Source organism: Xiphophorus couchianus, chromosome 20 (genome assembly GCF_001444195.1).
Source record: "Xiphophorus couchianus chromosome 20, X_couchianus-1.0, whole genome shotgun sequence".
NCBI classification, from domain to species: Eukaryota; Metazoa; Chordata; class Actinopteri; order Cyprinodontiformes; family Poeciliidae; genus Xiphophorus; species Xiphophorus couchianus.
Genome location: NC_040247.1, coordinates 22,049,695 through 22,066,692, shown reverse-complemented (window position 1 = coordinate 22,066,692; position 16,998 = coordinate 22,049,695). Strand labels below are relative to the sequence as shown.

The 16,998-nt window shown below is 37.8% G+C and overlaps 1 protein-coding gene across 6 annotated transcripts in view; it reads right to left on the bottom strand.

Annotated features, from left to right (window-relative positions):
• dlgap4b (discs, large (Drosophila) homolog-associated protein 4b) overlaps positions 1-16,998 on the bottom strand; it is a 112,008-nt gene that overhangs the window by 28,985 nt on the left and 66,025 nt on the right. For all 6 annotated transcript variants that reach the window (XM_028002167.1, XM_028002168.1, XM_028002163.1 and 3 more), the window contains exons 3-5: positions 16,726-16,773; positions 2,012-3,286; positions 1,245-1,459 (exon numbers count right to left, since the gene is read on the bottom strand). In XM_028002167.1, coding sequence (XP_027857968.1) covers positions 1,245-1,459; positions 2,012-3,214 — 1,418 coding nt within the window. In that variant the 5' untranslated portion in view covers positions 3,215-3,286; positions 16,726-16,773. The remainder of the gene's footprint in view (positions 1-1,244; positions 1,460-2,011; positions 3,287-16,725; positions 16,774-16,998) is intronic.

Genomic DNA, 16,998 nt, shown 5'->3' with positions numbered 1-16,998 from the left:
AAAACAACCTTTAATTATGTACGTTAATCCCCCACAGTACAATGACTGTATATTCATATTGGTTTTAATTTAACCAGTTTCCAGTTTTATAGTATAGTAGCACCCCTCTCCCCCACACTTTACTATATGTTTTCAGTAAAAGGTGTATGATTGTCAAAAGAGTGGGGGAGAAAAATGCTCAATGTTTCTCTTGCATATGACAGAAGCAGCTCCAGGCCCTCTTTTCAGCAAGGCACTGTTCAGAAACAAACACCTGTAACAAGTCACAGTCGTGTGTGTATGTCTGTCAATAAGACAATCAGCCCACCACAGGTTAGCAGTCAACAAAGATAACCAAACTGAAAAGAATTTTTCAACAAGACTTTAAAAGAAGAAATACCAGTTTCAAAATTTAAAGTGCTAATACACTTGTAGTTTCTCATTGTTGTGGCATGTATCTTAGCATCAAAATCAAAATTATTAGTTCATGTTTTATGGATCTTCAGCCTAATTGATGTTCTAAAAATACATTATGTAAAGAACACTACTTTTGTTCTTAATCAAAATAAAACTGATATATATATATATACATATATTACAATTACTGTTATATTATCTTGCATGGTTACTTTTGAATAAATAACAACACGTCTTTCCATTATTTCTGCAGAATTTTAAGCCAATTATTGTAAATGAGAACATCATAAAGTAGAACTCAACCTTCCATAAATTTCCCATATTTGTTCAAGCTGAGAACAAATAAGATGAACTCCAAGTCAAAGAGAATGATGTGGCTGATTGACTACTATATGATAATTGTAAGGCTGGTGGTTTGTGTAGTATATGAATAAGCAGAGTTGTGGTGCTAACTAGCATGTGAACAGGAGGCTAACTAAGCATTTCATGTGCAAGTAATCTCTTTTTGGACTTTGTGTGCACATATCCAAGACCAGGTAGGACATAAAGATTTTCTTTCTGTGTAAGTGAAAACTGGCTGGAATATTTATTTTACTTTTGATTCCTGAGAGGCTTGCCACTCAATTTTTAAAGCAGTGCACTTTAAGGACTCCCTCTGTGTTTTTTGTTTTTTTTTTGAGAGCGAGAGAGAGAGAAAATACTTTCCCTGTGCTGTCGGGTCTAAACAGTCAATCATAAAATTTTAATTTAAGAAACTCTAAATAAAAGATACAACCTAGGCCAGAATAAACAAAATGATTTGCTTGTTTCGTCCTATCTGATAATTGACAATGTGTTTGTTTTCTTACTTGCGTGGGGGTAGCTGGTCACTTAGCGACTGCTGGGTGGCCCTGAGGTAGCTCTGACGGCGAGCAGCACTTTTGGGCGAGGGTTTAGGGCTTCCCTCGGAGTCGTCACTGTCTTCCATGTCTCCCATAGCCTTTACATAGCTACCGCTGCGCATCCGTCGACATGGAATCTCATTGAAACCTGGACTGCGACCTAATGAGCTGCTCCAATCCCCCTACAGGGATCATTAAAGGGGATAAAACAAGTCCCGAGTTAGCTTTTAGATAACATAGTTATGTTATTCTTCTGGTCTTCTGATGGTAGAAGATTTACATGTTCTGTCTCATTTTTTGAGACATTTTCAAAAATTTTTTTACAACAATCGTGGTGTATTTTTATGGGATTTTTTGTGATAGAACAATGTTAGGTAATGCATAATTGTGCAGGGATATGGAAGAAATACAGAGTAATTCCTTAAAAAAATCAAGGAGAAATGTATGAGAGGTATGGACCATTCAGTATCCCTTAGTCTGAGGATGTATATTTAAAGACGTTCTGTTGGAAAGTGAACTTCTGCCTTATTTTGTCTGTTGACAAATACTTTGACTTGGATTGTGGATCTCTGCAGTTTCTACCAACTTACTGTAAACCTCTTTGGCTGCGTATCAGTGATCATTAGTCTATCACATAAAATCCCAATAAAACACATGGAAATTTGTGGTTTAAATGCCACAAAATGTGAAAAAAAGTCAAGTTTAAATATCTTTATGTGAAATTGCATACTCACCCTGCGTCCAACCTGCAGATAGTTACAAGTTAACTCCTGTTGGCAGGACTTGGACTTGAGCATTGACCTGTCCAGAGTAGTAGAGCCCTTCTGGAGTACCTGTCTTGGTTGACCCATGGTCAATGTGGACCAAGACCCTCCTTTCACATACTCTGTATCATTCATCAGCATGCCTACTGGTCCACTTATTCCACCACCACCTCCTATATCCCCTGGACCAGGAAGTGCTGGATACTTCATGTCATTGCTGCTTTTAGAGGAACTGATTGTGTTGTAACCACTGTGGATGTATTTACTCTGACCACTATGGCTTTCATGGCCACTCGGACGCCCCAGGGTCATCATGGTCATAGTATTATGGTAGCTGCTCAAATCACTACTGTCCAAATCATCTGAGCTCCAGTAACCTGACATGTTGGATCTTGGCCGTCTCTTAGCAGTTGCCTCGGACTTTGTAATACGATCCTTACTTTTGGATCTGCGAGTATGCTTCCCTCCGTCCTCGGTGCCAGAAGAAGTGCCTCCACCACTGCCAGTAGATCTTCCGTTCACATTTCCCTTCATGTTGTGGCTCTCCAGTGACTGGGACTTTGCAAACAGTTTCTGCACCGAGTGTAGCATGTAACGAATGCGGCCAGGACTGTCTGTCCGCTGCTTGGCAGCAACAGCAGCGGATGTTCGATGAAACTGCAAAGTGCTGAATCCGTCACGACCTCCTGGTAGCTGCTTCTCAAAATCCAACAGACTAGGCGGAGTTTGATTCTTAGTCATATGGTGTGATATTGTTGCAGAGCCACTTGTAATCATAGGTGTTCTTCCACTCAACCCTGACATGGCCATACCTGATGCCATGCCCATCGACAGAGATGTCCCCATGGTGCCCGTGCCTATCCCTCCAATACTGTCCCCAGGAGGAGAAAAATCGGACTGGTCATAGGAGTTGTAGTGAATACTGGGAAAAGTGCTGCTATTGGAAAGCTGATTGTTGAGGGGCAGCATGCAGTCTGCTGGAAGGGAGCCTGGATTGGCGGAAGGATAAAGGTGGGGATCCATGGTGCCATAGTGGTCCATTGTGGGGCTGAGCAGATAAGGGCTGCGTGGCAATGTGCTGGTCTTCTGATGGTAGAGCGCCTCTGGATGATTAAGAGAGGGATCACAAGAATCAGACAGATGTCTGTTACGGTTGGTCCCCAACCCCTTCATGATGGCAAGGAGGCTCCGACCCTCTAGAAGACCCCCAAGCCAAGTGAGGAGAAGAGATGTTCAAGGTGATTCCTACAACAGACAAACAAGGAAGAAGAGTCGGTTACACATGCACAAAAACATCACCATACATGCACGTAAGATCACACACACACACAACCTTGTCTACTTACCACCTAAACCAGACTATGCAACACAAACACAGGCAAATGAACAAGTTTTTACATCCTCCCACAGCAAACCCTTGCACTAATATGCTGTAAATATGTGAAAAAAACATGTGGAACAAGGACAGGCTGTAACCAATGGGTCACTGAATATATTACTGCTAAGAGAACAATTGCTGACAGACACTCCTCCGTATTTATGCAGACCGTAGCAGCAGCCAGAGAACAAATGCCTTCTTTTCTCAAGCTAATCACATTCAGAAATACAAGAAATATGAGTGGAACGCTTATTGTTTCACAATACTTCCATTCCTTCAAACATGTTATATGACAACAGTGCAGTTATGTGGGCTCAAATATCACACAAACATAAAAGCAGATATTAAATTATTTGATAACTTAAAATTATTCCTACTCAGTTTGTGCGGCGTATGTTTTCCCTGTTATTTCGTTTTCTCTACATATCCAGGCATCCCTGGCATAGTGACCAATCTCCTGTCATATCTTTGCATAGTGAGCCAAGGATGATGAGCAGACCGAATGGTGAAACCAGCAAAGAGGATTTGACCAGTGGGTGGCAGATAGCAGGCACTGGCAGGTAAATCTCCCATACTTCCTGGTCAAGCTGTGCCAGAGTCCTGCCTGGTGTGGCAGCAAGGACAGGACTTCCTGTCATGCACCATGACACATGGTGGTCAAAGGTTATCATTTTAAAGCTGAGGGTATTTGATCAACTCTATAAGCAATTAACAATATGCAATGAATAGTGAGAAATGTAATCACTTTTCAATAGTGTCTAGTAAAACTGATGTTTTAAAATCAACAATTTGGATTTTGAATATATATGTATATATATATACATATATATTCTTGTGTCTTGTGTATTTGTGAAAATACACAAGACAGACCATTTTCAAAGCAACTTTGACACTGAAATTATTAATCCATGTATCCATAAGTATATATGCAAATAAATTATTGTACTTTGTAAGACAAACAAGTTCAGTGTAAATCCAAATCGGTCCAGTTTGTTTCCCAGTAGAATACAAAAGTACAGTCATATGTAGATCTGATTATATACGGTCTCATTCAGTCTTATTTATGTTTAAAATACCTAATGTTATCCAGACAAACATGTTTTATTTATGAGAGATTCTGATAAGCTACAAAAGAAAAAGTTACTGTTTTTGGGAGAATGGACGTCTTCAGGGAAGTGTGAGCCAAAAACCATCACTGCAAAGCATTTAGCTGTATGTTGTGACAGCTAAATGCTGTCACAACATACAGGAGACTTTTACTACAAACTCACAGCTTAAACTCACCACATACATATCCCCCACCCCCACACAGCCATATTGTTCTGCACTTTGCACTGTCACATTATCTGTACTTTGCCATAATTGGACCTGCTGCTACTTCTTTGGTGTGGTTGAGTGCCTTTAGTTCCTTTAGTTAATTTAGTTGTATATATTGTTATTATTATTATTGTGTGTTTGCTTATTTATACTGTATATATTTGACCTTTTGCACGGGAGCTGCAATGGAAATTTCGTTGAATTCTGTTCAATGACAATAAATGCTATCTATCTATTTAAATTTTTTTTTTCTTTTTAGAAAATCCTTTACATTTTTTTAAAGAAAAGCTGAAAGTTAATACTTAATAATTAATAGACAGCACAAATTCTCATTTATCTTATTGATCACTTGTGTAGCAAACTTATTTAAATCTATTGATTTCAATCTTGTTTTAGTCAATACAAACTATATCTTAGTGTGACTGAATTTTCTATAAATGTTTTCTGAAAGCACCAAATGGTCTGTAATTCAAACTGGAATTTGAGCTGTTATTATGTTCTTAATTGAAATCACTTTTAAAGCATTGTGAGACTGATGCACTACTTAGGTTTTGTATTGCATGTGCAGTCAGTGGAGAGTTGTACCTCTATGTATCGAGTTTGTTGCTGAAAATAGGAGACATGGAATACATACTGTACTTTGTTGGTGACTGCACAGCACCATATCCCAACCCAGATTCTCAGATTATTTTCAGTATTTTGATTGGTTGGAGGGAAGCAGAAGGAGCGAAACAAAAACAAATACAGGACATTTAAAATTACACTTACATTTTAGGTGCCTATCGTTCAGAGAAACTAATAAAACATTTTGTGAATCGCCAGGCATTTCAAAAAAAGTACACTCAGCCATCTTTTACACCCTTCTTCCAAGTGTAAGTAGTGTGTTTGCAGGAATAAAATCTCCTCATGAAATTCAGTCTTTCATGTCTCCATTATTAGCATGCCTCGGGCACAGACTCATTTAGCGTCATTAACGCAGCCTTTCTGAATGCCCTCTCTGCTGATAGGGTCAAATCCTCTAAATCCTTTTACACAACATTAACTAACTGCCTCACATCCCATCATGATATGCTACTCAGCTAAGCTTGGCATGGCCTCCTCAATGTGTCAACAACCCCGACTTTAAATGACAGTGATAGCTTTGGTGAGGGGAGGCTTGTCAAACTAGAGGAGCTGACTGCCACTTGGAAGATGTTTTTATCTTTCTATCTTTTTGTGTTAGCGGTAGATTACATTCGAAAATAGAGAGAACAGGGTGACATAGTTGTGTAAAGGTACTGAGAGATCATTTTAACAGCATTCAATATTAAATACAAGTTATTGTGTATTTCCAAAATATTCTCTATGTGTTAACTCAAACACCAGCATTGTAGGAAGGAAATTTTAGAGCCAATTAGGTGGGAGTGCCAATTTAAAGGTTCTTAGAGTTACATTAATTGGATTTTCTCAAGCACCAGACCGTGGTCCTAAATCTACTCACTTTTCTATATCAAACACAACCAGGGGGAAAAAAACTGGGAGTATATCTTCAATTAAGTAAGAGCGATAATGCTAGTGTTTTCTGAAAGGACCAGTAGAAGATACAGAGAGATTAACCAAAGCAATTAAGCAAAAACAAGAAAAAAACAAAACACACACTTAACCTGCAGTCTTTAATACAGTTTGTGATTTATCTCCGCTATGCATTCTGATAACATCTTAATCAGGGCAGCTCATATAGTGTCAAGCTTATACAGTGCTTAACAAAAATATTCAATATCACATCACAACCACAAACGTCTTTGTATTTTACTGTAACTGATAAGAGCAACACGAAGCAGCTTAGACTTGTAGGGTGGAAGTGAAATGATAAATTAGTTTCATTTGTCTTCCCAAATAAAACTAAAATGTCTAACTTGCTTTTACATTCAGCCCCCTCTACTGATACGTCAAAGATAAATCCAGTGCAATCCATCATGCAAAAACAGAAAGAATAGGGCACAATAAAAGTAATAAAAACTTACTAAGCTCCAGCTGTCCACCTAAAGTGGCAGACACTGGTCCTCATGGACCGGACTAGAAAACGTCTGATGTAAAAGGAAAACTAACATAACTAACCCTGAACCTACAACCCCTATTATGAAACATGTTGGAGGCAGTAGCTGTTCACAGAAACTCCCTGTCTAATCAGACTGGACGTAGTTAGTGCAAAAAACATACAAACAAAAGCACAGGAAAAGACAGCTAATCAGTTTGTCATGTTTTCTTATGTTTTACAGCCTTTCAATAAAAATAAGGGAGGAAGGTTCCTTCACTCAAACCAGGGAAATTCAAAATGCCAGGAAATAGAACTATTTCCTATTTCCAGGATATATATAAACTGTATGCACACATCGCCCATACGATATTTCACAAATAAAACAATGTCAAAACTTTGAAATAAATCTCTTTGAGTTTGTTATATCACGCTTTGTGAAGCATTTGGTGATTATATCTCCTTACCTTGTGCACTGAGGAGCAGCCACCTGCTCCTCAGTGAGAAAAGGAGATTTTGGCATGAAGTCAGATTCATGCCCTTACAGTACCTCAATCTCTGTCAGAGATGCAAGAAGTTCTCACAAGTAACTAGAAGAGGGCGACACACTCTAGACAAGCTAAACTGTCCTTTTACTCAATTTTTTTTTTTTATTTCTGGCAATTAACTTGTCAAAGTACAAGCTCTACAAAACATCTATGACAAAGTGAGAGCAATGCAGATAATGAAATGTTCTGTAGGGATGCCAGAAATGTTTTTGTTGATAATTAAAGGCAAATATTCCCTGGCCATTATATGGGTTTATATCAGAACACTGCTATGTTTTATTTTCAAATTGGAGTGTCGATGAATTTCTCTTCTCATCCTTTATTCAGAAAATAAAAATCACCGGGACATTAATGTGATTAATGACATGTAAAGGTGCAAAGTTTCAAATATGTAATGAGAAGTACATTAACCAAAATAAAGCCTAAGAAAAGGCTTATAAAAAAAAGATTAGTAGGACAGCTGATAATTTAAAGCACAATTACAGTTGTAAATTTTTAGTATCACTATTAAAATCAATTGAAGGCATGAATTCTTTTTTAGAATAATATATTTAAATATCATAGGGAGCAAAAAAAAAATTAAATTAAATAAAGATATATTGCATCATGAACCAGCGTAGAGTAAAGAAGAATTACATTGTAAAACAAAACTTTGATCTACTTATGTATACTTATAGTCAGGCAAGCATCTGCACACCTTAAGTACAGGTATATTAAAACATCAGGTTCAAATCCCAATTACCACTGTCCACTGTGGATGTTATGTTATTTTGTTGATGTGCTGCATTGTTTTTGCCCAAAGACAGATTATCGAACAGTAACCTCTCTGCAGACTATAACTTGTGCTAAAAGGAAAATCACCCAAACTTGTATCTACACTTTATTTTAATTTAATAAAAACTTAAGTAACAATAATTGTTGGCAGGTGTGAACTCAAGAAGACTGAATTTTTAAGGATGTGCACATTTATCCAATAATGGTACCAAAGCTTTTTATGAATAAATATTTTTCTCTTTAATATGTTAATTTTTCAGCTCAATGTGGTATAGTATGTGGAAAAGGTTTTTAAATGATCAGTGGTATGTGCACTTTTCACAGTCTGCTGTTTTGGAACAGCGAGATAGCACAGAGTATATTGTTTTGGGTCAGTAATTTGTTGTTAGATGTAAAAGGGTGTATTTTGAAGGGCGTATCTTTCAAAGAGATACTGAAAAATATATGTTTAATTTCAAAACTACTGTTACAATTGATGCCATATCATGTCCCATCCTTTAATGAAATATGCCAGCCAGTAAGTAAATTAATTACCAAGGGAAAGAGGGAGTGGGAAGGTTAGATGGGGGGTTAACTATAAAAGAATCAGAAGCTGTCGTCATGGAAAGCAAACACAAAACTTGATGTAAAGACAGAAAGTTTTTATGATGCTATATCAGAAATCTAAATTTATCAGCAAATTCAAGCGCTAACTTATTCAGATAACTACAAAGCTACAACAATGTTAAACATTAGCACACAATTCAATTGCACCCGCACCACCAGACTCTCCAACAGTTTCATCCATCAGGCTGTGAGGATGCTGAATTCCCTCCCCTCAGCATCAAAGCGGCCAAGAAGATGAAGAAGAAGAAACCCAGAACCTTGCACAACTGCCCTTCCTCCCAACATAGAAGGCAAATTCGGCATTTAAACTCTGCACTTCTGCCACTTTTTTCATCTGTATATCTCCATATACTTATATACATAAACATATACATTCTCAGTTGTAAAACTTTTACGCTATATGTCTAGTTATTGTACATCTATTTATTAATTGTTTAGGATAATTTTAGTTAGACTGTGTCTTTTATTGTTACTCAATGTTAGTAACGCCCTGTCTTGTATCACTGTGGGATAGTGAGAAACGTCATTTCGATTCCCTTGTATGTCTGGACATGTAAGAGGAATTGACAATAAAGCTGATTGATTGATTGAAATGTTCAAAATCCTCAATAATAATGTTGGCATCTCACATTTATTAACTCTTCATCATTACAGGGGGTCTTCCTTGCAGTTATTTAAAAACTTCCAATCAGATATGATATAAGATATTTTGTCATGTTACATTTTTCAAGGCACAGCTTAAATTGGAATTCAACTTGATTTTCTGTTCCAAGACAAAATGAGAGTAATTATTTCCAAACGGATCCATCCCGGGTATATTACAACCCATTCTTAGACTTTGTACCAGACGCTTCATGTTGCCACTATTTAAGCGTACAGATTTTCAAGCCAGCTGCCAGCTTCTATAATGGCACGCCAGTGGGTGGCCAGAATTAGATAAGAGACTGTGCAAAGGACATCGTCCTCTCATCTGAGCAACGGTATACATTCAGGCAATTTGTCGGAGAGAGGCAGCAAGGCTCAGCCAGTCCTGAGTCCATCTGGTCCATAGGCTTACAGCTCTGCCCTAGAAGACAGGGGGTGGCTCGGCATATGCCTGTGTGCTGTGTTGAAAGGCCATGTGTGATGCATGGCAGATGAATGCTTGCACACTATGGGAAAGGAGGATAGGGAAGGAAGAATCAGGAGGGGGTGGGAAGCTTGTAAGGTGTGGTGTTTGACAGCAGAGGAAATGAAACGGATCTGAGAGGAAAGAAGAGGTGTGAAAATGAGTAAATGTGTTGTAAACTGTGCACCGAGGTGAAGCTGGAAAAGCATAATGGAGAGCAAAGACAGAAAAAGAGGAACACAGGGAAGAGTTAAACGGCAATGAGTGGAATTTTTAATATTTTTTTGCATATTTTTATTAACAAGGGTGGGTTAAATTAAGCTTTTATTCAGTTTGATCCTATATTTTCAACCCAGAAGTAGTTTGAGTGTCCAAATGAAGGGAGTTAGGCATCCTGAGTAGGTTTGGGTAAAATAAAACCACCCACTGAATGGCACTAAGAGCAGAGTGTCTTCAGGTGACAGTGGCATATAAGTGGAAACCTAAATGCATGTGTGCCACATCGCCATACGGAACTGCATGTGTGTGTGTGTGCGTGCGTGTGTGTGTGTGTAACGCAGCCTAACCTTGTCCTAATTACACTCTATCTATTCCATCAGTGCCGTGCTCTGGCCTATTTTCACAGCTATAAATTTATCACTCTCCCCTCTGTTGTGATAGATGACCCACTCATTTTAGCCCATCTCTGAAGACTGTGAGCCAGATAGGAAGTCAGTGGAAGACAGTGGCACCACTTCACTGCTCACAAAGGCGATGATGGAACTTTCCATGTCCTCCAAACTATTCCTGGATTTCAAATGTGCACATTAAAGAAACGTGGTGCACATTCGTGACTATTTTTGTGCTCCGTTTGATGAGAAAATTCTGACTTGTGTGAAAAATAAAACAAATTAACTTTTGTTGTGTAGATGAATGTATTAGCTGGATATTAATTAAACAATGCAGGCATTTTACAGGCAATAAAATAAATGTTTTCCAGCTGCGGTCCTTACATTGGTTAACTTGAAAAAAACTGATAAAATAGATGTAGCCTGAGATATTAGAGCTGTGGATAAAATAATAAACTGTTTTTGAGCTACACATGGACTATCAGTAGATAATTGTGCGTTTTTAACTGTTTCTTATACATGGATTAGTAAAAGGGGGAAGAACAAAGTATGTTGATGCAATGTCAATGGCCTGCTACTTTAATTTAGTACAACTGTCAACAATAGTAATAATAGACTTTCATTCTAGCTTTTCATGGGGGAAGTTAAAAAAATCCATCCAGTTTACCTATGCACAAGAGCACAACTGGTCTGGCATTGTCACTATTTACTGAACAAACATGAAGTCAAAGTGAAAAGACAGACCATCAAAACCTCAGTACAACATTTTTTAATATTGGTTTAATTACATGAGGATTGGAGACATTTGTTTCTGAAAAGATTCCACAGAAATGGTCCAATTATAGGTTGGGATCTGGACTTTGACATTGCAATAGTTTGTGGACTAAATTCAGCTTTAATCTAATTCAATTGTCCCAAGTAAAAATTTTCACACATGCAGATCAATTTAATGCAGGTTATACAACAGAAAGCGTAGGCTCTAAGCAATCCTGCTAACACTATAGATAGCTGGAAAGGGACATGATAGAAAAAAAAGGAAGTAGATTTACAATGTGTTCATTTTTATAGGGGGATCCCCTCAGTTTGACTGATCCATTTGTTCACTTCCATATGCAGGCCTATGCAAAGTATCGAAAAATTATCTCCTGGTAAGACATTTTGTACTAAAATACCAAAGATTAATGATAACTTGATGCCACATGGACTGAATGGTAGTTTTATGCCCAGTAATATATCCGTGATATTTTATGACGATTTAACATGTGGGAATAAGAAAAAGGGCGTCTCTCACTGACTGCTGTGCACAGTGAGGGGCAGGGAGGGTTGTGTGCTACAGCTGTGGCCACTGTCTGTAGTTTCCAGGCAAATCTAAATGTCTAATGCAAGCAGACAGAGAGACGTACATGCCCACACTCAGGCAAAAGCCTGCTTTATGTTAATGCATGTATGTTAAGATTATTTTTCCAGCACAAAGACAGCATATGAACATTGTTCTCACAGAGATACCTCTCCTTCACACAAATCAAGGATCTACTTCAGAAACCAAACAATCCAAGCATTATACTGCAGCCTTCACTTGAAACATCTCTTTGATTTCAGTTCACCGCATCTAAGCAGAGCTGAAAGTTTATTTAGAAAATGCTGCTAATACAAGGTAAAAGAAAACAGAAAAAAAAATTCTGCATGGAAATTTAATGTTTTGGACGCATTTTTATTCAATAAAAATAAAACCTTGACAAAATTATTGAATTATCTTTGTGGAAGCCTGTTCTGCCTGACAGCTGCTGCACAGCACATGTGTCAGCATAGAGCTGCGGTCTTTTATGATCAACCGCTGCACAGACATAAATCCCACCAGGATAAGCTTTAAACCCTTCCAACTCAAAAACGTCCTTGGCTTGACACACAAATCGGCCACTAGCCCTCGGTCTAAGACAAGTCACTTCCTTCCTGTTGGAATGGGAAGGGTCACTAGAGGGTGAGGCATATGGAAAAGGGTTCTCAGTTGATGCCATGTAGGTCAGAGATGCATTCATGTGTCAAAATCCTAACAGGGACATCACAGTAATTCCCTAATGCCTATCTGTTAACTTAACATACATGTAGCAAAGAGATATGTATCATGTATGTATGTAGCTGCATGATGGGCTCAGGGATATCGTTACCACCAGCCTTTATATTTAACATTGGTTGAGGCAAAGAACTTAGTTAATAAAGCAAGAGAACATAATTTTCTCTAATCACATTGAAATATCTCACAATGTCAAGATAGAGAGTACATGTGAGTGTTAGCTTAGCCTAGCAGTAAACAACTCAATATGAGAACCTGAAGATGTTTTCACATTTTTAATGCGAAGAGCAACTTGAATTTTCATGTATCTTCAGGCTGGAACTCAGTACCTATTAACGTACCTGGATTATATTCCTTCCCCCAAAATCTATTCTGATTGTCTATAATGAGTTTTTTTGAAGATGGTTCTTTGTAAAGGTGAACACCTGAGAATATAAAACAGAAGACATTTTTTCTCCATAAATTATGTCCAAAATCAATCATCAGTCACTAATCAATGGGCATTGTGACTCACTATGAGTAACACGTACAAAGACAACTTTACACCACAGATCATATTCCTCTGTTAATGCCTACACTGAAGTGTACCTTGGCACATTTTATAAATGTGAAAGTTGAACAAGAAATGTTATGTTCAACATAATTCAGTTTTCCATTTATTAAATATTGTAATAAAGTTCTTAAGTTTAAAAGGTTTGTCACAAGGTAGCTCGTATGATTTTACTCGAGTCGGAAAAAAAATCCACTGACAGGACATTAATTTGAAAAAGCTTTATCATTAAGAACTGTAACCGCCCAAAATGTCGGAGGTTAACTTAACTTAATTAGAGTTAAAGCACATATAAAATGCTGGCAATATTAAATCTTGAGTTTTTACAAACTTGTTTAGATCTAACTATACAAATAACAGAACATATTATAAAGAATTAAAGTATATCAGTCAAGCTTTAAAACATGCATGTCAAAATCCTGGTCTGAAAAGATTTGATCAAACTTTTAAGGCATAAACAGTGATTTATTTTGAAGATCCTAATCTAGTCTGCTTGCAAACGACAAAACAATAACAATTGGAAAGTAATGCCAAAAAGGAGTGCTGCTGCTAATGTGGAGGTGAACTTCAAAATGCCAATTTCCTCACAGTAAAAATGTCAATGTTTGCAGTTTTAGAATATATGTAGGCTAATGAGAGCCACACTGAAAGGGAAGCTGTTGTTCTGCAGATATTTTATAATGACCCAAAGTAACCTAGTGACATTTTTAGACAATATTGTCTTTAGATGGAAACTGAAATGAGTTACCACAGCAATTGCAGTTTAACCAGAGGGGACAAAAGTCTGTCATCCACGTCTTTCAGTCAGTTATCAAATTGTCATAAGGTTCAGATATCACAGCGCAACTTTGGAATTGTGTGCCTCGGTCAATATGTTGAAAATGCCATTAGATCTGACATCATCACAAAGTGATACTTTGGTTAACTTCTAACTTGCTTTCCGAACCATCTGTTTTCTCATTCTTTAAAATGCATACATTGATCCTTCTTCATGATGAAGTAAACAGTCTGAAAGTAGAGCATCATAATAGCTGCTACTTCCTTCTGGGTAGGTGAAGAGGTTCTATTTATGTGTCAGTACCCGTGGAATTGTGGATTTGACTCACTCCTCCAGGGCTTGAATGTTACTGACTCAATATACAGAATAAAAACACAAAAATAGGCCAATTATTCTATATCTAACTTGCTGTCTTTAATCTGAGTAAAGCAACAGGCATGTCCAGTTTAAAGACAGCATCACTCAATGTACATTTTGCAGTGTTTTATCTGCTTTTCAGACACATAATCCTTTGCCTTGCAAGCAAAATAGTTGAGGAAGTTGTGCAAGTTTTGCTACTGCAACTTGTTTCATTGACTGTCAAACGTGCAAAGGGCACAGAGAAGATAGATTCTGTGACAGGAGCGCAGACCTGGCTTATTTAGATTGGCAAAATCAGAAAAAAAAAGCAGTGACATTCTGGAAAGCTAGCGTTACAGAGATTCTAACTCAGTGCTGATGAACTTTCTCAGAGATTTTAATTTAATATCACCAAGGCTGCTGCATGAAAAGTGCAATATGTCCCTGTGCAGGGGAATAAAACACTCATATCTAAAGCAGATCAAACCTTTCAGGCTATAGCCTGGGGATCTTTGTCTTCACTCGTGTTTGACTTGTTGGACTTTTAAAAACAGTTAAATCTATTTAATATATTAATATGACTAACCTATGTATTTGGTCTGGTGTTTCACTTTTTTTTATTGTGGCATCAGTACTTACCTATATCTGTCGTCTTGTACTTGTCCTTATTTAACCTTCTATATCTATTTAGCTATTATGTGCATGTTTTGATGCACTTTATCTGTTGTGATCAATATCTCCTGCACAGTAATTTATAACTTTGTACAAAGAGATGAGTAGTAAATAGAATCTATGTACCCATGTGAAGGCAACAGAAGATCTAACAGCATCACTAACACAGCAAGCAGCTCAGGCGTAAAGCTGTGGAGAGGTTTAAAGTAGGGTTATGTTATGAAAACCATGTCTAAAGGGCCAAACATTAGCACTATGCACTAAAAATGCAAAGACTCCAACCACTGATAATCTGAACAAAGATAGAAATTTTGACAAACACAGCCAATAGACCCAAAGTAATTCTGGAGGAGAAGCAGAAACCCACTGACAGTTCAGTAGACTCGGTGGGGGTCAAAATGTCAACATCTGTTATTTTCAGCCAGTGTGGTTCGCTTTCACACTGCACTGTCAAACAATCCACACTAATTGAAAAACTTGTCCACCCTGTCGCCTGTTGTGATGCTGCACCAAGAATCTCTAAAGGAAATGACACAAAAACGTCTGAAGAGGTTCTTCGCAAAATCCCAACTAAAGAAGGAATGGCGTCAGATATTAGAGGTTGTAGGTTTTCTCTTTTGTCTTTGGCAAAAAAAACAACAACACACAAGCAAGTCCTCTAGCGTTAGACTCACGCCTTTGTTTAAATTGTATTTATCCAGAATGCCCTGCGCTATTGTTCACTTCCTGCTTTTGGAGTGGCCTCCGGTCCACTTGGCATTCGCATATGCATTCAAACTGTGCTAGAGTTCACTTCAACCAAACTGAGAACTAGTTTCATAGTTGAGCCAGAGTTTTGCATCACAGTTTGCTTGCACATTAACCCCTCTGCAAACAAACCAAAATTTATAGGCAAACAAGTCAGAATTCAATTAAAGTCAAGTAAAAAGAGCTGGTGTGAATGATTAAATCTGGTAGTGCCCCTTAAATGATTTATGGAGCTTAGTGATGGTTTAGGATCATGAAGCATCAAACAATACAAAGTAAAATGGAGCTTCCATTTTAATTTTAATACAGAGAATACAATGATAAACCACCATGTTCACCATGAGTAATTGTTTGGATTATGAGTGCACTCTAACACAAAGCATGTTTCCAGTTTTACTTTTTACCGCTTCACTCTTGACAGCTTTTGTAACGTAACAGGAAAAACACTTTATACCGCAACAGACAAAACAGGAGGAAACAGAAGATGCTGTCCACTGTGATTCAGGGGAATTGCCCAGGTCTCATTCTCTTAGTGTGAAGAAACCAAGAAAAGAAATTTAGTACACTAAAACTGGAGTTTCTACTACAGAAACCTCAGTTGAAAATGTATGAAGGGAAAACTAAATTCTCATAAAACTTTCAAGCCGTATGGTTATCTCTAAGGATTGCATCATCTTATCATTACAATGAGCAGGACTGCACCACTTTCCAGGCATTCAGGGAACCGCTCTACCCAAGCTTTTAATGGAAGCATATCAGAGTTTGGAAAAATCCAGTGACAACTTCCACATCCTCATTCATTATTGATAACACCCTAAGCCTTGGTTGTACTCGGAATGACAAACCTAAACCATCAGTTGCAAGACGTCCATAGAATAACATAGAGTGGAAGACTTGTGTTTGAAATATGAATTATACGTCTTCATGATTGAGTCCTGCTTTGACAGAGCATTGGCGTTTGCTGAGAATAAAAATTAGCTTCTGATGAATTGTGTTGGAGATGAGTGCTGTCTCTGGTGGGTGGTGAAGTGAAGTAAAATGAAGGTTAGAGGTTCAGAATTGCATCTCCACTGCACACGTACGCATTTGTGTACTCAATTATACCTCTTAGTCAGTTTAATTAAATTAAAAGCAACATTATCAGCTAAGTCCTGAGGTCAGCCAAGGGACTTACATTGGCAGCTCATTTCTCAGAAGTCTCGACCTCAGAAGAAGACGATTCCTGGAAGAAATGCAAGGAAAACTGTGTCAGAAATGTCATGCTTTATTTGTTAAATTAAAGACAACCTAGGCTAAGATGCACACAAACACCCACACGTATACCCATGTAAATTTGCAGACTCAGAGAGAGCTGACGATGAATCTGTGTCATGCAGTGTTGAGAATCCGTTTACAATAATCAGATTCTGAAAAACTGCCCGAGGGCTACTCGTACGCAAGCACTGGC